Source organism: Lonchura striata, chromosome 5, assembly GCF_046129695.1.
Source record: "Lonchura striata isolate bLonStr1 chromosome 5, bLonStr1.mat, whole genome shotgun sequence".
Classification (NCBI taxonomy): Eukaryota; Metazoa; Chordata; class Aves; order Passeriformes; family Estrildidae; genus Lonchura; species Lonchura striata.
Window position 1 is genome coordinate 10,392,574 of NC_134607.1, and position 20,755 is coordinate 10,413,328.

General features: G+C 41.0%; 1 protein-coding gene across 2 annotated transcripts; it reads left to right on the top strand.

Annotated features, from left to right (window-relative positions):
- The first annotated feature begins 7,860 nt into the window (after positions 1-7,860).
- CREBL2 (cAMP responsive element binding protein like 2) lies at positions 7,861-20,079 on the top strand. Of its 2 annotated transcripts, none has more exons than XM_021535102.3 (4): positions 7,861-8,066; positions 16,071-16,268; positions 17,350-17,497; positions 18,128-20,079. In XM_021535102.3, coding segments are annotated over exons 1-4 (363 nt in total). In that variant the 5' UTR covers positions 7,861-8,051; the 3' UTR covers positions 18,130-20,079. The 2 variants fall into 2 exon arrangements, with proteins under 2 accessions (XP_021390777.1, XP_077639403.1); XM_077783277.1 differs by having other exon boundaries at positions 18,214-20,079.
- Positions 20,080-20,755: the final 676 nt, after the last annotated feature.

The window sequence follows — 20,755 nt, forward strand, 5'->3', positions numbered from 1 at the left end:
AAATAATTTGTTTTGTTTCAACTTCATTTTGAAAATCCCAGTTGTCTCTAAAATATGCTGGGTCTAATAACTGGTTTAGAGCAACTTAAGATCTCATTTTTCAGGTGTGGATCTGTACCACCTCACAGCTTCTATACTCAGTTAAAAATTATGTCTAAGTGGGAGTCAAACGCTGGCACCAGAAGGCAGGCAATTGCATCTTGGTGTTATTCTATATTTGTGAGTCCCTCTTTTGCCTGGCCAAAGCATGTGTGGAAGAGGAGATTCTGCCCATAAAGCTCCTCATGGAGTAGAGCCAATAAGAATCAAACTTACTCTTTCAGTACACAAAGTGATAATAATAATTCAGTTTATTTTGGATGATTGATTATTTGGGACATTGCTGATATACCCAGTGTATGACATTTCCTATTACTTGTTCATATAATTTGAGAGTTAAAGGATATAAATACCTAGGAATTTCTCAGCAGTTGGGTTGCCACCTGTCTGCTGAACACATTAAAGGGGGAAAAGGGCAAGTTGTATTCCATTTATGAATGCTCTAGCTATCTGAGTGACTTTGAATAACGTTTCTGACACTGTCAAGGGAAAATTTTCCATAGCAGTCTCAATATAGATTCAGCGATAAGGTCTTTCCCCGAAACAGCTAGACATTTAAAGGATGTTAACAAAGGCAGAGGTAGTGGGAGGGGAGTGGTGGCACTGAAGGAAATTTACAGTGCTCTGAAGCTGATGCTTCTTTCTATAAGACAAGTCACAAAAGAGCTAAGGCCTCTATATATGCAATCAAACTAAACATTTAGCAAACAGCTGTCAATCTCTGTATAAATTCATCACTTCCTTGGTTGATGTTTATACCTTGCATTGGAACAGTGAGTTAATAAATAGCTCATTTGTGTGAAGAACTGAAGATGGTAAAAACCAGTAAGTATCTGTAACAAACACCCATGCAAATCCCCCACCTGCATTTCTTTTTGCGAAACACCTGTTGAACTGATTGCAAAGCTATTCTGTAGCATGACATCATTCAGTTCTATGAAATGACTACCAGAGGGTCTGCTCACAGCATCTATAATTAGCTCCTTACCTCTAAGTTTCAGTGATTTGAGCAGCACACTGATGTAAATGTTTTAAATCAGCTCCTGGAAATGCCTTTGAAACCAAGCAGAACCTAACATGGGCATCAGCACTACATATGTATGTCAGGCTTTCTCCTGCAGTTTAATCTGGGCCTTACAATTGTGGAAAATATTTGGAGAAAAGTCCTGAGTATTCTATCTGTAAACACATAGCTGTGGATCTCAAGGGATTCTGGAGAGCATGAAAGCTCTGCTTGCTCTGCTTGCTCGCTTGCTCCGCTTGCTCGCTTGCTCTGCTTACTACCCCTGAATTGCCTCATAGCATCATTTAGCACTTTTGTAGAGATATACCCCAGTAGGTAAAAGCCAGCAATGGTCTCTCATAGGGAGGGGGAGCCATTAGGAATTGGTAAAGCTTTAATGTCCACTACTCCTGTGTCTGACAGCAGAACTGCTGCAGACAGTGCAGGAAGGGGGCTTCTGCTGCACCACAGCACTGCAGAACCACCCTGCACAGCCTGACCAGGAGTGGTTTATGTTATAAATGAAAATTTGTCCAGCCAAATTAATATGAAAAAATGAAATATTTATTTGCAATCAAATTCTATCTAGCCAGCCACAAGGAAAAACAAAGCTGAGCCCAGGGTCGGCCCTGGGTGTGCAACAAAGAGGTCAGCCTCAGAATAGGTTTTCCTCTATGCCCACACACTTCCATCCTGGCACAAGCGGTTTTTATAGGGAAAATTCCGCCTGAGGCCAAGATTTCGGCAGTCAGTCTTTTCTTCCATTCAAAGTCCATAGGTTAATAAGATTTTCTTTTTTGGTGATGAAGAACATTTCAGTGTCAGCAGTTGGTGAATCTCTTGATGAAATTTACGGGAACTCTGCATTCACATGTGTCTGTCTGAGGATTTCCATTATATCCATCTCGGGTCGTTCAGGCGATTATCAGCTTCTGGGATCCCCATATCTCTCCAGACATGGCCCATCTCCTGGCTGAGCCACATCCTTTTACGTGTAAATCGGGTTTCAACATACACCAGGTTTTGCCTGCGAGGGTGGGGGGGAGTCCTAATACAAACATGATACTCCAACAAGTATTCAATATCACATATATTATACTAGAAATGGCACAAATTATATCTACTACACATAACAGTTTGTAACACCAGCTCATATACCATACATCATATTTTGTATAGTTTCTAAAACGCTAGTCTTAGTTTTCAATTCTGGAGGGACAATATAGTCCTCAATCACAAATCATGAAGTAGAAGTTCAAAACAGACTACTTGCTTAAAAACCAGATACCTTGATTTCAGTGCTACTGTTTCACAGAGTCTGTTTCAATATTTTCTAATTTTGATCTTATAATTACAGCTAATCCTCCAAATCTTTAAACAGTTGCCACAAATCAGTTTGGAGCTTACAATCATTTTGTGTACAATATGTACGTGTGATGAGAAAACTAGATATTTATGTGCATTTGTAGTCAATCTTCTTGGTTGTTAGATTTTTGATGTGATAGTTTGAGACCTATCAGCAGACTGACTTGCAAATTTAAACACCATTTCTTCCAGTGATGCCAAGATCAAAGTGAGCAGAGTTTGAGGCATATGCCTGACTGAGGAGTTGAACATAATTTCAATTGCAATTTGCTTTGAATTGCCAAGAGAGAAGCATAGGGGTATTTACATTCATTGTTTAGTTGTCAGTAGTTCTTTTCAAGGAATCTGACAAAGCATCAGTTTGTGTAAAAGTAGAAAAAGAAATTCAAGAGTATCTGCACGTTTTTAGGGGGTTGTACCTGGCCCACCTGATAGGCAAATTTTTGCAAGCTCTGTGAAATAAAATGCAAAATTTTATCAGCCTATTTTTCGAAATACATGCTTTAAAGTAACATTCTCTAAAACCAAGCTAACCATGTGAGTCAAACTGTGGTAGCCCCAGTCACGTTAAAAAAGTGTTACCTGTTATTGTTCTTCTCTTTTCATCTACCTGGAGCCTTCTCTTCTCCAGGCTGAACAACCCCAGCTCTCTCCAAAGGAAGGGAAAAGTTGGTGGATTTTTTTTCAGGGGATATTGGTGGAATGGGAACGCTGGAATACGTCGGGAACATTTTGGGAGCCATGAAGAAGGGAGCTGACAAGGGGTAACAGTGCTTTTTTACAGTGTATTTCTGAAATGACACACTTTTATTTCCCCTGCATGGATATGGATGGGTGAGGCAGGCAGCCTGTTACCTCCCAGGTACCTGCTGCATATTTTCCCTATTGCAGTGAAATTCCCTGGGAATTAGTGTGTGTTATCCAGCAGTGTATCCTTCATTTACACTTGCTACAAATTAATGCAACACTTTTTATGGTGCAGATTTGATCCTGTAACTCCTGTTCATGGGAGCAGTCTCGTTAAATACAAAGCTCATTAAACACAAATACAAGGTTCATGGCTAGCTACAGCAACACAGGAATTCCAATACACTCAAACACAGTTGCAAGCCAGAAGTTAGGAGGTATGATACTGAGTTAAGATGGAGTAAGCAGTGCAGACCAGGACAAAGTGCTGTATGTGATGCCCCAACACTTCACATGAGGGACAATGGCATTTCTGACAGTAGTCAAGGTCATAATGGAAGTTCTCTTACTCAGATACAGTGCAGAGATCTATCTTGCCATACAAGTCCTTCAGTTTTTGCTCAGGCTGTGCAGAAACCTTGTTTATGCCCTTGGACAAGAAAACAGTATCAGACTTAGATTAGTAAATGTTTTGAATATGAGCACAGCCCATGCCACAGAATCTGGTGCTGGACAAAATTGTTTAAAATGATTTTCTGGCTTCTGGAGAACAACCATAAATGCTCTTACCAGAAAAGCCAGCTACTGACAGCAGTTTTGACTGGTTCTAGTAGGCATGCATATGCAGACATATTTCTTTGCGTAGGCCAAAGGGGAGTAGCATGTTGCAAAATATTTTAAGAACCAAAAAAAAAAAAAAAAAAAAAGAGACACTGAGTGCAAGTGGATTTTAAACCTCTTGAGAATAAACAATATGCCTCTTTAGTAAACCAGTTGTGCATAGAAATCAATGTACATAATTAAAAGACTAATCCTGCTGTAAGTTCACCTCAAGTATTTCATGAATTTCACATGATCCACCCACTTTTCTGTACCTCTGCAATTACCATATCAGCAGCAATAATTCACTGTTGTTCAAGTGCCAGATACAACATGGCTCTCACATTCCTGAACGTGGCATATTGTGCTGTTCTGTTTGTTTGTTGTTTCAGAACAAGTTTAAATTTTACTCACTTGCATACCTCACTGAAATTCCACCCACTCTTTGTCATCTTCTTAATCAGTGATTTGTTTGTCTTGATCCTTGGCTCTCACTTTCTTATATTTAGTTTAAATTTGGTATGAAATCCACGTTAATCAAATGACTTTTTGAACCATTTCTAGTTTTCCTCTCTGATCATATTTGGAACTACCAGTCATACATGTGAAGCGTAGGATCGTCTAACTTTTTCTCCCTTCCACAAGCTAGAAAATAAGAAGTAGCTCCTTTTCAACAGCAGTATAAACATCTTCATGCAATATTTTAATTTACAGATACTCTTCAGTAATATAAAAGTATCATGAGCACTGTCTCAAGATTTTGCTGATGTGGGAAAGTCTGGCTAGATAAAGCAGTAACTTTTCTGCCTGTGTGTATGCACAGGACAAGAGCTGATTATTCCAAATTATCTTATTTCGAGTTCATTTTATTTGAGAAGTACATTTGCAATAGCTAAACACAAAGAACTCCCCTTGTAGATGTAATTTTACATATTTGCAACTACAGAAGGTGCTCATCTTGCCATAAAGTAGAATTTTGCAAATACGAGAGTAACCCCCTTATCAACTTTTAATTATACAGTGTATAGGACGTAGTTGCAGATCAGGCTTCCAATGTGCTGTGCTTTGTTCAAACACTTATTAGGTTTTAAAAACCAACTTTCAAAGAACATTTGTTTTAAACAGAATTTCTTTTAACCATACCAATGAGGTCATCAATCACTGTACTTGTGAGCATGTGCTGTTCCTGTGTTTACCAGGTCTTCCAGGTCTTTAGAATATATAGCTGATTTCTCTAATGTAAGACAAAATACCAACAAACCAACAACAAACTGGTATACTTTTATCCTAGTTATATAAACAACAATAAGATATTAGGTAAACAAACTTTTCTTGGATCACTCCTAGGTGACAAATGCTTTAAGGGGTGGGTTTAAATGACAAGTTAAAGGTGTTCTCTCAGTGTGAACAGAGTCTACAAACTGAAAGACAGAATTTATTCTATTTCCAGAAACATTTGGTATCATAATAAAGGATGCAGAAAAGTGCAATTTCTCTATCAGTTCCACAAAAAAAACCCCAAACCCAAGGGAGTGAAAGACAGGCTGTTCTTGCACCATCTTTGCTATGTGGCAAATGAGTTAGCATCTCTATTAAAGCAATTAACATCTCAGTACATTTGGAAAACAAACAAGAGAATATCTTAGCTTTATCTTCGCCTGCACATCCACAAATGAATTAATCTCAAAGGCCCTGAATCTGTAAAGACTTCACGAATGTACAGTGGAGCAATTTCAGCCCAATGCTTGATACCAAAAGATTGCAAGATTTATTTTTATTTCAGGCAGGAGTTCAGAGGAACAGATTTTTGAATTGCCTGAATTAACACATTTACAGATCTAGGGAGAATAAACACCCTGTTGGGATGTGTTGAAATACAAGCACATGGTGCAAAATTACCCTGTGAGTTATATCTCTTTTTTTAGTCACACTGACATAAGCAATGATTTCTAAGCTATTGCTTCATTGCTGAACTCACTTTATTTATCTTCCTCAAAGTCTCTCTGGATCTCAGAAGCATAACCCTTCTTTTAACAAATATTACTAATTTCATCAAGAACCTGCCAATAGTTACTGCACAAAACAATTTGTGACACTGAATGTAGTACAAGGTAGGATTTCTTTGGTGTACATCACAATGGTTTAAATGTTTAAACAGTTAAAATCAGTTTAAAATGTCATAATCTTATCCTCTCTCTGTATGTGCATATATATATATATATAATACCCAGTTCCATTCTCAATTGTTCTTTCTGACAGACTCCCACTCAACTTGCATGTCCAAATTCACCTAGGAGGACAGCAGAGCCAAAGTGGAAAAGCAGACTGCAATGCATAGTTTGAGTTGTTCCGTGCAAATATACAGAAACACTTAAGTGCTGAAGCAGGGAAGTTGTGCTTTATTCTTGTCAGAAGCTAGGAGCTCTTCTTATCTGATATAAAGCAAGATGGGTATTGTGGGGCAATCTAGATGAAAGATGAAGCTAGAACTTTAATTTGCTTGTTAAAAGGATTCTGGCCTTTCTGGATCAGCACCAGGCCTTTTTCTAATCTCCTTCCTCCATTCATGTTGCAACAGAGAGTTGCCTAAGTGAGCTATGTTGGCTCTTTGCCACTCAATATTTCCCTTTACCAGGGAAACCCCCAGCTGGCTTTTAAAGCCAGCTTTATGGCCTGAGGATAGTGCCAAAGGCAGCAGGAGATGCCTCACCACCTTCTGGAAGAATTTGAAGGTAACTATGGGATCACAGGAGTCAAGCTCATAGCAAGCTATTCCTTCCACTTTATTAGCTGATGCCTCTTGTTTGACACATTGATCATCCTTGCTTTTTTACTGCTATTATTTCAAGGGAGAGTTGCCAGAACTGATTCATTGCTTTTGGACAAGCAAATAGGAAGCAGTGTGCAAACTGCCTTGTCTTTGACAACTGAGAAGTATATAAGCTTATAGAGGGAAAAAAAAAAAAAAGCTTCAGAAAGTGCTTTGTCCCTGCCATCTAGCAAGCATATCCCTCCAAGAGGAAGGTCTCTGATTCAGGGGGAAAATCCCATGACAAAGCCTTCAGCCCGAACAATTGCATGTAAAAGAGATTAAGTCATGGGAAACTCCTGCGAACAGAGTTGCATGAATAAAAAGAAACATGCAGCAACATGAAACACGTCAAGCATCAAGTTTCACTGCTAGCTTGAAACATGAGTCATGCTTAGGAGAATTTTTTACTGGGGTACCTGTGTCTTTCGAGCAAGAACAGGCCTCATTTCGAGGCAAAGACACAGGATAGTGGTCTGGCTTTACATCAAGCACTCAACATTAGACCAGTGCCATGTGTGTCCACAGGAAAACGGGAGGGAACTGGGTATTCTCAAAGGACTTCAAGGAATGCTGCTCCAGGCTTGGGGGAGCTCCGTAGTGTCCAGGTGGCCTGGAAAATTCGGCACAGTCTTCAGGAATTCTTAGGGCAAAGCAAAGCAAAAAACAGGAGAAAACTTAAATTTGTTGTTTTATTGGTTTGGGTTTTCTTTTCATCTAGCTCCAGACAGCCTGTGCTAGGGTCGAAGCCGGCAGCCCTGGCCCCACCATCCCCTGGTCACCTTTCCGGAACCATTGCGGTTGCAGCAGAACAGCCGTGGAACAGTGCGAGCATTAGAAAGAACAAACAAACAAACAAACGCAAAAACCACCAACAAAATAACAAATTCAGTTGTCGCTGTGAGGCGGGGGTGCGCCCGGAGCGTTCTGGGAAATGTAGTTCGCTCGGTCGGCGAGGCGAGGATCAATCGCCGTGCCACTCCTGCGCTGCGCCTGCTGGGAGTTGTAGTACTTTCCGTCCCCGTCAGGGCGGCGGCCAATAGCGACGGGCCCGAACAAGACTATACTTCCCAGCGTGCACCGCTCTGCCGGCGCTGCTGCTCCTCTCGTCTGTAAACAAACATGGCGGCAGGCAATGGCTGCGGCCGCGGGCGGCCTTGAGGCTCTGTGAGCGCCGGTGTCTGCCGGGGCTGCGGGCGGGTGAGCGGGCGGCTCCGCCTGCTCCTCGTGCAGGGGCTGCGGCGAGGCGGATCGGGGCTGGCGGCACACATGGATGACAGCAAGGTAAGGGCCTGCAGGGCCCGCCTGGGAGCTGGAGCCGAGGGCAGCCGGTAAGGCGATTGGTGCAGGGTGCTTTTGAAGGGCTCTGCTTGCTGCAGCTGCCAGGAAAGAAGGGTTGCCCCCTTAGTTCTTGTTTGCAGCGCTTCGGTGCTGCTTCTGGCGTTTCCTTAAACCTTCAGGCATGGGCCAAATGCTGGATACCACCAGTGGCGTGGTGCACTAGCTTATGCTCCCAACAACAGCCTGGATTAATTAGATCAATAACAGCTGTGCACAAATGGTGAGGTACGAGGGCAGCAGCGTGGACTGCAGCCCTGAACTGGGTGCTGGAGCTTGGATTTTGGCAGCATTGGAAGGATCTCATGAGAGCAGCACAGTGGCATCGCTGAAGGTATGGGGCTTCCAGCTGAGCAGAGCCGAACATGAGAAGGTGCCCCAGGAACGAGCACCTTCTTGCTGCTTACAGCTGGGTGCCCCTAAAGCACGGCCGTGGCTGCTCACTGCAGCTCAGACTCTCAGCTGAGGTTGGGTTCTTCAGCTCCCTGGAGTGCTGATTATGGGTTATCCTGGGGGTCATGCTGCAGATACCACTGGTTTTACTAAAACAAAAATATGCAGCCTATGAGGATCTCCTTTAATTCAAAAGGGGGGAAAATGATTGACATGATTTCTTACAGAATAAAGACATTTAGAAGCAAGCAGTAATTTGGCAGTCTGTGAAAGGTTTATGGTGATCTGCTATTTTAACATGAATACATTTTATTTTATTAAGGCCTTGTCTGACAGCTGTAAAGGAGGTTGGGGGAAACTGCATCACTGATGTCTCACGACTCTGGGAACTGCATGAAAGTTTGTAATTGAGGCAGTAGTTTAGAAGATCCAGAAGATTTAGTTCTGGAGGCGTATGTAGTTCATGAGCATTATGTTATTGTTATTTCGTTTTTTGTTTTTCTCTGTCTGACTTAGGCTCTTTTTACTACCCAACTGCCAGATTTTAATTTAAAAATAATTTTTGGTCTACCATTGTGTCATGTGGAGTTGTGATAGTATGCCTTTTTTTTTTTTTCCCTGAAACATTTTTTGACATATTTACTAAATAAAATAAATATATTTACCCAGTCAGTAAGTCAAATCTTTGGTCTTTTTTTTTTTTTTTAAAAATTGATGTTGAGTTGACTAGGAAAAAACAACAGAGTGGAATATTCACTCTTCTTGCTATCTTCACTCCCAAGTACAGCTTTTATAGTTTGTGAGGCTGCAGGTCACCTTGAGGGTTTGGTGACTCTGTTCAAGGGATGTAATTTCCTTTAGGAGGGCTCTTCCCATTGCAGGTTGCTGTGTCAGGATAAGGCAAGCACTATTTATACCTCATTTTATGGCCAGTGTGGTTACACTGGAGTCAGCATGTCCTTGAAATCTCCTAAAAATTCCACTGAGTCATGCTTTCCTCCTTGCTGAAGGGGTTAGCCTGTGAAAGGACTTTCCCTGCAAAAACTTAATCAACTAAATTGTGTTGATAGTGTAGTGACCATTCTATAACTGCCTGCAGCCAAATTCAGTGTTTGCTTTCATCTATGTGACACAGAGAATTTAGAACTGAGCTTGCAGGCTGAAAAGTTTTCCCTAATTCATAGTGCACTTTAATTTAGACTTATCTGGTTTAAGAGGGCATTAGAAGAGTGGTTCTTGTCAACATATTCCTCAAAATTGGAAGGAAATAGCAAGAAATAAAGGGAGAGGTAGAATATTTTAACATCAGATCTAGAAAAATTTCATATTTAATTTCAAAATGATGTTCTTAAATTATTCACACACAGAAAACAAAAATCCAAAATAACCCCAAAAACTAAACAAATAAAAAACCCCTGAACTCCCCCAACAGACAAAGAAACCCAAACAAAACCACAAACAAACAGACAAAAAAAACCCAAAGAACCCCAAAATATGGCCTTTTCTTCTATAGAACTGCTTTTAAGTTAGGGTTTGTTCAGGTACTAGCCTCACTTCTTGTGATTTGAGCTATTGGGTGTGGAAGGGAAAGAATTTAGTGATGTAGCTGTTACTTGCTGTTAATTCATGTTAAAACATCAGTTGTGCATCTCTGAAGTATTTGGACAGAGGAAAAGAGAAGGTCTGTTAGGGTGGTTTCAGCCTTTATAGGTGAAATTTCTTGGTTAGTTTACAAGACTACATATAATGTATAATGTATTTGTTATATGTGTTGGGAAGGAGAGAATAGGGACTAGTGTGAGAAGTTGATAACTTGTTAATCAACATTAAAGTACATTTTATACAGCTAACTGCAGTCTTTTATATTAGTTACAGAATTTTTATAGGGGACACTGACAAGACTTATTTCTGTGATTAACTTTTCAGTTTATGGCTAGAAATGAGAAACAAAAGTTTGTAATGTCACTTTTGTTATTCCACTGAAGTTAAAAACAAGCAAACAAAAACCAGACCACCACCAAAAAAAGTTGGGGTTGCTGTCTTTTATTACTAATATTCTTGTCTTGCACAAAAAAGATATTAATATGTTTGTGCATCCAGCAACTGTTGATTTCTTGCTCTGGTGTTCATGCAGCTTTCCTTTTCAAGGGAACACATGGTGTTCCAGCAGGGGAAGGCTCTCAGCAAAGGGCTACATCCAAGGAGATGGGTTGCTTTCCACACAGGCTGGTTGTGAGACATCAAATACTCAGTCCTATATGGTCCTGAGTCATAATTATGGGGAAGCAGATGTCCCTTGGAGGGAGTGTGGGAGCAAGCCAGCTGTGAAATCTTGTGTTTGAAATACAGAGCTTGGGGGGTCTTTGGCCATGAGCTGTCTTGTAGTCTCTGACCCTCACTGGTGGGGCTGATGGGGATCAGGGAGTGAGAGATCTCCCAGGCAGTCCTGGAGTCAGCTCTGAATGCCACAGCAGGGACAGAGGTACTGTGGAGACACCACAGTACAGCCACACCCCTAACAACCCTACATATGCTGTTGGTAAGCCAGCCCTCCTCACACATATACATATGTTACTCCTCTGATGGAGCTCATCCTTTGTCCTGCCTCTTGGAGTGTGCAGTCCTTCGTGCTTCAGCCTTCCCAATGGTTGGAGATGAACCTTCAACATTACAAAACTTTATATATAATATATATATAAATATCTATATAAAACCAGATCTTAGCAAAATGTCTTTCATTCTTCTTTCATCCTTATACATTCATCATTTGTGAGAACTAACATCCTACTACCCATTTATTACAATGTCCAAACATAAAGCATTCTCATTACTGCTTGCTTGGAAACAAAAAACCTTAACAGCTTTGGTTATAGTTTGATAGGAGCAATTTCAAATCATTAAATGTTTTAAGAAGCTCCTGCTCAGCATTGCTCAGATGACACATCTGCTCATAATTGCAAAGAGTGATTAAAATGGAGGAGATTAAGGCCTCTAAACCAGCTAGAACAGTTTTATTTCATTGTTACAGTGGGCTGGGAGGATACACATGGTAGTTTGCTGACCATTCCTGAGCCTAACAGAGTTAGGAGTTCTAACAGAGACAAGTTTTAAAAAGTGCCTGGTTTCTGTTAGTGTGAACTGAGAGAATGTGTAGGGCACAGTGGTGGACATAATTCCTGTGTGATGCTGTAAGTCCTTCCTTGGGAAAGAGCAGGGCTGTCACCTGTGGAGTAGAAAGGTAGCATCTGAGTGACTGCTGCCCTGAACTTTAGCACCTACCCATCTGGTTGCCTGCATAACACTTTATGAAAACTTGATATTTATGCCTAGCTCATGCTTTTTTAAAACAGACGTTGCAGCAAAGACAGACATTCTTTATGCTTCTGTGCTGAACATGGCATTCTTAAGATATGAAGCACTTTGTATGGGTGAAAATTTTAGGATTAATTCCTGTTGACATAATCTGCTTAAGACTTAGATTGTGTTTGCTCACTAAATAGTATCTTACGTTTTTGGATCATTATCGGATGCATTTTGTCTGCCAGTGAAAGTAAAATAATTGTATTGGGCATATAAAATGTCATGAAATAGAGGAATAACAGGCATGCTCTCTAGCTGGGTTTTGTACTGGTACTGTGGGTGGTATGCTTTCAATTGGAAGATCAGAAAACTTCATCTTTATTAGGAGACTTGTGATTGGCTGCATTTGCTTTCTGATTTTGTAAAAATACTTGCAAGCGGGAATAGGTTCTTCCCCCCTCTACTGTAACATAGCACTTAGGTTTTTTTGCTTACTAATAATTTTTATAGTTTAATATAAATTCTGTAGATGATCACCAGTTCCATTTTGCATTAAGTTCTGCAGACCTATACCTTCAGCTGCTAATGCAATGCAGTCTGTGTAAGATGGATCTCAAGTACTGGTTGGTAGAACTGCTTGTTTATTGGTAAATGAACTCAGAGCTTCTGGGAGATGCTGACCTGGTCAATGTGATCGCTATTGCTGGTCAGTGGTGCCTGAGTACTGTTGCTCTAATCTGCTAAATTGATTCAAACCTGCAGATGTCATGATGAACCCAACTCTACCCCAATCTTCTGTCTGAGAGTTGTGAGTGAGGAGCTGATACAGTGTAGCTGTATTATGTGTGCATCTCCTTCCTGTGGAAGACCTCTCTACTGTGCATTCTGGCAAAGATTTTGGAGTGATCTGTTGCATGCTTCTAATTAAAAAATCCAGAAGTCTGAGAAATTTTCTTTATCAGGTCAAGTAATTGCAGCTATATCCAATTCCAGGTCAAATAACTTTTTGCCTGAACACTGATGGGAGGCAAAAATGAGGTATGATCTAAGTAAGGTATTAAAAGGAAATTGTGGAATCACAGAATAGGCTGAGTTGGAAGGGACCTGTTGGGATCATCACATCCAACTCCAGCCCTGTGCAGGACACCCCAAGAATCACACCATACACCTGAGAAAAGAGTTATGTTTTTCTGTTTTCTGAAGTCTGAGTGAACTGAAATAGGAGCTTGGTCAGATCTCTAACTAATGCATGCCTTTATTAATATTTCTCTGAAAATTTTTATGATTAATATTGTTCTGAGTCTTGATTCCATATGACTCCCTGAAAAAAAACCCGAAATCTCAACTGCTGAATGCTAATAGATCACATCCCTTTATAAACTGCAGAGGAATACAAAGGGACACAAAATGTTTGCTTGGTCTGTTGCCATGTTCAACATCAACTATCACTTCTGCTTTGTCTTCTTTCTGTCACATCAACATAGCAACTGAGCAGGCAAACAGGACTAGAAGCCAGGGAGATAGGGTAATGCTGTATGGGGGCAAAGGATTTCTCAGGCCTTTTTTTCTCCAGCTGGGTTGCTTAAGGTTACAGCAGGAGCTTCTAAATATTGGTGAGGAAAAACTGATGAGGATGCAGGATTTGATTAAATTGCTTACCACTGCTGCCTTTGCAGGGTAATGTGTAATTGTGTGGTGAACTCCAGGAGCCATGAAGACAGTTTGAGTCTTTGAGGATGGTGTGAAGGCAGATTATTAGGGTGGTAGTGCTTAGAGTCAAAAGGGAAGGAAGCTTTTCATTATCTTCATAGTCCTGGTGGTAAGAATGTTGGCAGGTAACCGTGGTTGAATGATTGAAGAGGTACAAGCCTTTTTCCTGCCCTAAGGGAATTTGTATGCAGGGCTGCTGCAGTGGTAAAATATCTTGTAGGGAGAGCAGTTGGCATACCTATCTGTAGAAAGCTCTCTGGAATGACCAAATGGAAAGCAGTTTATGGATAATGGTAGATCCAGGATGTATTTGCCATGTGCTAAGCAGTCTTTAATTTGCTGATTGTGAGAAATGGTGCAGTGGGAACTATTCACCTGCCTGAGGCTTTGGGGAGAGGGCATGGCTGTCAATGCTCCTGTGCAGGATTAGGACTCAAGGTACTTTTTTGTTCACACAGCAGTGTGGCATGTGCTGGGGCCCCAGCCTTGAGTGGCAGCTCACTCTAGTTCTAGAGGGTCAGAACCCAGAGTGGCCAGGGCTTTTTAAGAGAGCTGCAGTTTATGTCTCTACAAGACCTTATCCAGCTCTTGAATTCAAAGATTTACTTTGAACTACCTTGCATGAGCACAGAAAAGCCTTAGGTCCTAAAAGTCTTTGAGAACTGAAGTACTTTGTCTGTAGTGTGTATAATGTAATGTACATCAATCTTCCAAGTGCAAATAATAATAGAGAGCAAGTTGTGAGTGCCTATAGCCCCACCTGGGAAGATTCTGTGTAGTTCTACCTTCTGCTGAACTGGGCATGTGGATCACACCATCCATAGCCAGGAGAATGTTTCTATGAGACAACAGAGCTTGTCATGCCTGAAAGGGGACAGTCACTTCCCCTTCCTTAGAGCTCCTGCCCCCTGTCTTGGCCACATCTGGTTAGTTTTATCTTACTTTGAACTACATTAGATTTTCTGAACTAGAAAATCTTAAGGGGAGCACCTTGATGAAGTAAAGAATTATTTACGGTATTCAGCAGTTCAACTGTAAAATAGCATCATTTTTTTTCCTTTGCTCTTCTGAATGTATTGTGTTTGTTTTATTATCTTAGATGTCCATTAAGTACTTTCTGTTTTTTCGTTTGCTCGTGGTAGGCATCTACTCCTGAATAAATCAGGAGGGACAATACAGAGAAGGTAGGATTATGTTAGCATGTGATTGTTGACTCACCTTCCAAAAAAATAATAGGGTTAATTGTATAATCCTTTTTTTCCCCTCTTCATTCTGGCACATCAATTCACTATGTTATTGTTTTTATTGCAGCTTGATGAGTTTGCAGAACAAGTGACTTCTTTGAATACTAAAAATTAATTACTTTGTAGCTTTTCACAGTAAAAGTGCTTTTTTAAAATTATGAACTCTTATTTTTAAACACTGCCTATTAAAAAAAGTCTGTGTGCAGGATGATGAAATACTAAGGCAGCAGTGAAATTCTTGTATGCAGGTGCATGTGTTAGGTGTATTTCTCCATATTTCTCCACACCCCCTCCAGTCAAACAGTGTGGTCAGAATGCAAATAAAGAGAAATGCTCACTTCAGAGGGGAGCTGGGGTGTGTGGCTGATGTAATGTTTACTGGGTGATACTGCCCAATGACCAGTGAACTAATCTTCAGACCATATTTAAGATTTTCTTGTGCCATGCCCCCATGTTAAGAAAAAAATATTTGAGTGGGGAAACACACTGGGTTTTTAAAATTTTTATTTTAATTTAAAAAATATTTTATTTGTAGTAGGAGAAGCTCTCAGACCTGTAAAAAAGGAGCTACACAGAAGAGGGGAAAATGATAGCAAACCCTGTGTTCCATAAAGCAAGAAACTAGAGAGTTTCTGTAAGGGGGAATCTACATTAGAAACAGGGAGAGTTCAGCACTGACAGGTAGTGTGAGGAGACTCGCCAGGCTGTGGAGTAATGTTTTGAAGGCAAATATGGCCAGATGGTGATGTACTGCTGGAGCTGAGGCAGCAGAGATAGTACTCGGTGTGACTCAGTTCTGTCTTTAGTAAAATTCATCAAGATTCCTTTGAAAGAAAACTTGGCGAAGGAAGCACAGGTCACTAGTGAATAATTCTGAATTTAGAGTAGGCTGAAACTCTTGACTGCAGCAAAACTAAGTTTTGCATTATATTGATAGAAACAAATACATTTTTATCTAAATTGAAGTGTTAATCTCTGTAATACAGTATTTCCAGATCTGCTAGAGCAGGGGCTGTTGGTGATACGAAAGCAATTTCACTACAAGCTGATTATGCCTCCTCAATAACCAGATACCCTCATAGATACCTGAAATATTGTGTTCAGTTCTAGGGTCCCCAGTAGGAGAGAGAAATAGAGACACTGGAGAGAGTCCTGAAAACTTCAGAGCTCAGCGTTCTTATTCCCTCTGTTGGTCCAGCATGTATATGCAAGATTTTATACTTGAGACTCCTGGTAGTTACTGTTACATGGTTCCAGCATTACCTTTGCAGAGCAGGATCTTTACTGTGCCCTTCCTTTCCAGGTGGTTGGAGGCAAGGTAAAGAAACCAGGCAAACGAGGTCGTAAACCAGCCAAAATAGACTTGAAGGCAAAACTTGAAAGAAGTCGTCAGAGTGCAAGAGAGTGCAGAGCCAGAAAGAAGCTGAGATACCAGTACTTGGAAGAGCTGGTTTCAAGCAGAGAGCGAGCCATCTGTGCTCTCAGAGAAGAGCTTGAAATGGTAAGGAACTATCATTTAACCTAACCTCCAGTATTATCTGGGACCTGTCCTCATGAACACTTGTTCTTGGGACCACAGTGACTGACAGTGGCATTTGGCTGGTCTGGAGCCAAATCATCAAAACATCAGATGCATCCAGCTGTTTGCCTGCTTTGGTGTGTAGAATACAAACTCATGTCACAAGTTGTCTTCTGGTTCTGAACTGGAATCAAGCAAAGGAAGTTCCATTACATTTGAGTCTGTTGTTTTTGAAATACCTGGTTTTGAAAAACCTTTGACAAAGGTAGATTGTGGGAAGAGGTGTTGAAATATCAAAGGGCAAACATATATCCACAGAATGTCATTGCTTCTCTGCTGGGGAGGTGGATTCTTGCAGCATGCTGTCTGTGTAGGTAGTTCTAGATGTGTAAGATGGGGCTGTTGGTCAAATAAGCAGCATTAACCAAAGAAAATGTTTCATCTGGAAATACAGACTCAGTGGTGTCATTGAAATGTCACCAGTGCTGAGGACACTGCATTGACCTGGCTTTAGGTTTGTTTGAATGGGCAGGGCTAGTCACTACAAGTCAGCAGGTTTAGGATCAGGTGAAAAGTCAGCCAACTCTCCACAGTTTTTTGATGTGCCTCAGGGTTTGGCAATGCAGGATTTAAGATGAGGGAAGTAGGAATAAGGCACATGTGTTTCCACTGTGCCTTGCACAATTGGAAAGGACCTCTTAGTAGTCCATCAGCCCCAGAGTCATGTGAAATATTTGTTTTTAATAGGCCATGAACTGGAACGGTATTCTTGCATGGCAGAAGGAAGAAATTGCACAGAGTGTTCCATGTTGTTTAATAATTACAGTGTTCTGTCTAGTGCTGCCTCTGAGTAGCAGTTTATTGACTGAAAGAGGCTTTGCTGAGGCCAGGTATGTGGCTACAGCCACGTGCTCAGCTCATTAGGGCTCTGCAGTTTTGTAAGAGGCTTGAGCTCAGTACATTCAGACCTTAAATGAATATATGGGTAGGTAAAGATTACAGCCCTGTACTGCTAATGTGATCCTGGTGGTTTGCTAAGGTCTAACGTGTTTGCATATTTCAGTACAAGCAGTGGTGCATGGCCATGGACCAAGGGAAAATCCCCTCGGAAATAAAAGCCCTGCTAACTGGAGAGGAGCAAGGCAAAGCACAGCAGAACTCAACCAAACTTGCCAAGGCTGCAAAGACAGACGCAAACAGCAGCAATCTCTGTAAGTATCCAGCCTGTGATTAATTCCTGTTTTGTTACGTGTTTTGTGGTGTAGGAGGATGGCTGTGGTGTAGGAAGAAACACAAGGATGTGCTTTTGGGCAGAAATAGCTGATTGAAACAAAGAGCTTAGTGGGTGGTACAAAGACTCTGTGTAATGTTTATATGGACAACACAGAAATTCCACTATAGAGGAAGCTGGGCAGTTATTTTCAAAGACTCTCTCTGTTCCACCAAAGCCTGTTGAGACCTGTGTAGACCTTAATTTCTTACAGCATTTCTGTTTTTTTAATGCAAGCTAAATGGTGCACATTAAACATAATTGAACTTGGAAATCTTTATCAAGAAAGCATTATTCTAGCTGTAAGCACTCCAAGAGAGAAATGCTGGACATGCAATTTCCTATGGAGTTTTCTTTCTGACTCCTTTGTGCTTGTGCAGGGAGGGAATAGATTTCTTCTGGGAATTGGAAAGTGAGAAGACTGTGTGATATAAAGTCATATTCCTGATATATATATGCAAAGGGAGAGAGTTAAGGTGTAGCATAGGCAATTCTATATCTTACTTCTAATTTTGTAAGAGTTTGTACTACAGGCTAAATTACACTTCACTGATTTTTTTTTTTTTAATAGGAGTTTCTAGCTTTATGTTTTTAAAGATCAACATGAAAACCACTTTTTCAACCATAACAATCTTCCCCCCGGTGCATCATTCTCAGGAGGACAGTGCAGAACCTTCCGTGCTGCAGCAGAGGTGGCTTGGGAGCTGGCAGGAGGAAGAATGCTGTTCTGAAGATTGGATGCATCCCCAGGTGCAGGGGAAAGGATCCCAGTTTGTTCTTTTATTTTTGCTCCTCCCCACATGAAATTCTTTGATTATGATGTTCCTAAGGCTTTGTGGGTGGGGCTTTTGGAGCAGCAGGTGTCGGTGTAAGTGGAGCCTTGTTCTTCCTTTCACTACACTGCCCTCCCCAAATACAGCTATGGCAGCTTTGAGGCATTCCCAGCACAAGAGTAGGGCTGCTTTTATATCTGAGCCCAGAATTTGGCTGGCTTTGTGTTTGGTGGTTATGTGGTTGATAACTGTTGTGGGAGTGTGGGAGGTTCTGTAAAAGGAAAGCAAGAGAAGAATCTCGTAACAGTTTTGCTAAAGCCAAACCCAGTATTGTAGGTCGAGGAGAATGAGCTAGATCAAAAGGTTTCAGTAAGATTTATAACCTAAATGAATGTGTTGCTCTTGTCATACATCTTTAATGCAGCATGTCTTTTGTGGGACTGGGATTCTTAAAGAGTTACTAGATATATTTTCTGCTTATCCTGGTTTAGGACAAATTTGAGAGGAAACTTCCAAACAGGTCCCTCTAAAAATCAGATTCAAGCAGGCCCTCCCCCATCTGGTTCAGGAAGAGATTTCCTTGGAGAAAAGTGGAAAAAATCTGTTTATTTAACAAGCAAAGTATTCAAGCAAAGTCTGTTTATTTAACAAACAAAGTTTATTTAACAAGCAAAGCATAAAAAAATGAATAATATGGAACAATAAAACCTGTCACTGTTCTAAAGAGATGGCAAATTCAGAAAGTCCTTTTTGTGGGGTGTGGCTTGGCTGACTCAGTGTCTTCTCCTCCTGCACTGGAAAATGCTGCATCCCGGGCCTCAGTGGGCTACAGGCATGAACTCCCAGTGTTTTTCTGGGTTTTCAGTCCAGAGCAGGGCTGATGAGTTCCAAGAAAAAGAAACACCACAGTCTGGGGAACTTCTCTGCCTCAGCTAGCTAAAAAAGCTGACTAAAGGCAAAGGAGAGCTGTGTCCTGCTGTCCATGCTGCAGACAACACAGTCCTTGAGAGACAATGCAGGGGAGCAAGTACAGTTTCTGCAAGCAAACTCTGTGCTGCTTCTCCTGCCCTTTGCTCTCAGAACTGGTCTTAAAGGTGCAGAACTTAATATCCAGCATAAACAGAACAGACAACTGGAGCTACAAGCATTGTAAAGTCACCCTAGGGCACCACTTCTACCCATACTTCTTCCAGCAGGTGCATTTTCCACCCTCTGTGCTCCTAGGAAGACAGTCAGGGCATGTCCCTGCAGCCTGCTTCCAGCAGGAGAACAACTGCCATTTCCTCTCACCTACTGTGCCCTGATGCCTTTCCATACCTGCCTACATTTTGGGCCCTAGTACCTCTCTGGACAGCAACTTAATGTGGATTCTGCTATGCTATCCTGGTGTCCCAGCCAAAGACAGTGCCCAGAACTGGCAGCTAGGAAAGCAAGTTGAATCAGTTTGGTTTTGTAGTAAGAAAGGTCATGGCAAAACTCTTGTGGGCTGATGACCAAGACATGTACTCATCCCAGTTATTGACAGATAACCTGCCATTTCCTCAGACTGCTCTTTCTCCTGGATATACTTTTTGTATTAATATGATCCAATCTGGAGAGTGGAGGTCCTGGGATTTTCAGAGGGTGTTTGGCTTGCTTATTCTGTTTTGTTTATGAAGTGTCTTTCTCTGTATTTTATGAAATGCATTGAACACTTTTTAATCTTGTATTTTCAGCATTGTTTCAAAGAATAAATATTATAATGAATGACTTTGCTAGACTGCGTGTTGCCTTTTTTAATTGAAGTAATTGGGTCTGTTTAGCATTGTGTCAGTTCAGGATGGGGTGAAAGCACTGAAGATAATCAACTACTGGATTTCAGTGTATAGCACAATTGTTTTCAGAATTCCATTCTAAGCACCTATATATTGAACCTTAATGCATAGTTTTAGGTTTAATCTTTAGACCCTGCAACCAGGTATTCAGCAATTGCTAAAAATGTTACACAGACGCACAAGACTATTAAGAGAAGTTAAGTCACACTGAAGTAGAGATGAGGAGGATATGAGAGTTCATACTGTGTTATCTGTGTTCTATCCTGCCCACCCCCATCCCCATCATCCACCCTCTGTATCTGAAGGTCTGCACTATAATAAGTCCTGAAAGATAGTGATGAAACCACTCCATAAGTTTGGGGATTTTCGTTGATGTTAAATCCTTACCTGCTCATTTTCCTGGATTTTCTGGAGGAAGAAAAACCCTAGGCCAAATGTTGAGAACTATAGTCTACCAACCTTGTGGTTGGACTTCATAATATGATCATACTGGAAGTGTACTGGATTCTTTTGGGTTAGAATTAGTCTTACACAGTCCACTTTCAGATGTAAACCATGTCTTGTAATTAGACACATATTTCAAACATTTTGCAGATGCTATGTGTCTTTCAG

What these genes read in the sequence shown, in the direction of transcription:
- CREBL2 (XM_021535102.3), top strand. An exon ending in TCAGAGAAGAGCTTGAAATG is followed by an intron (nt 16,269 to 17,349) that starts GTAAGGAACTAT and finishes TGCATATTTCAG; the next exon opens with TACAAGCAGTGGTGCATGGC.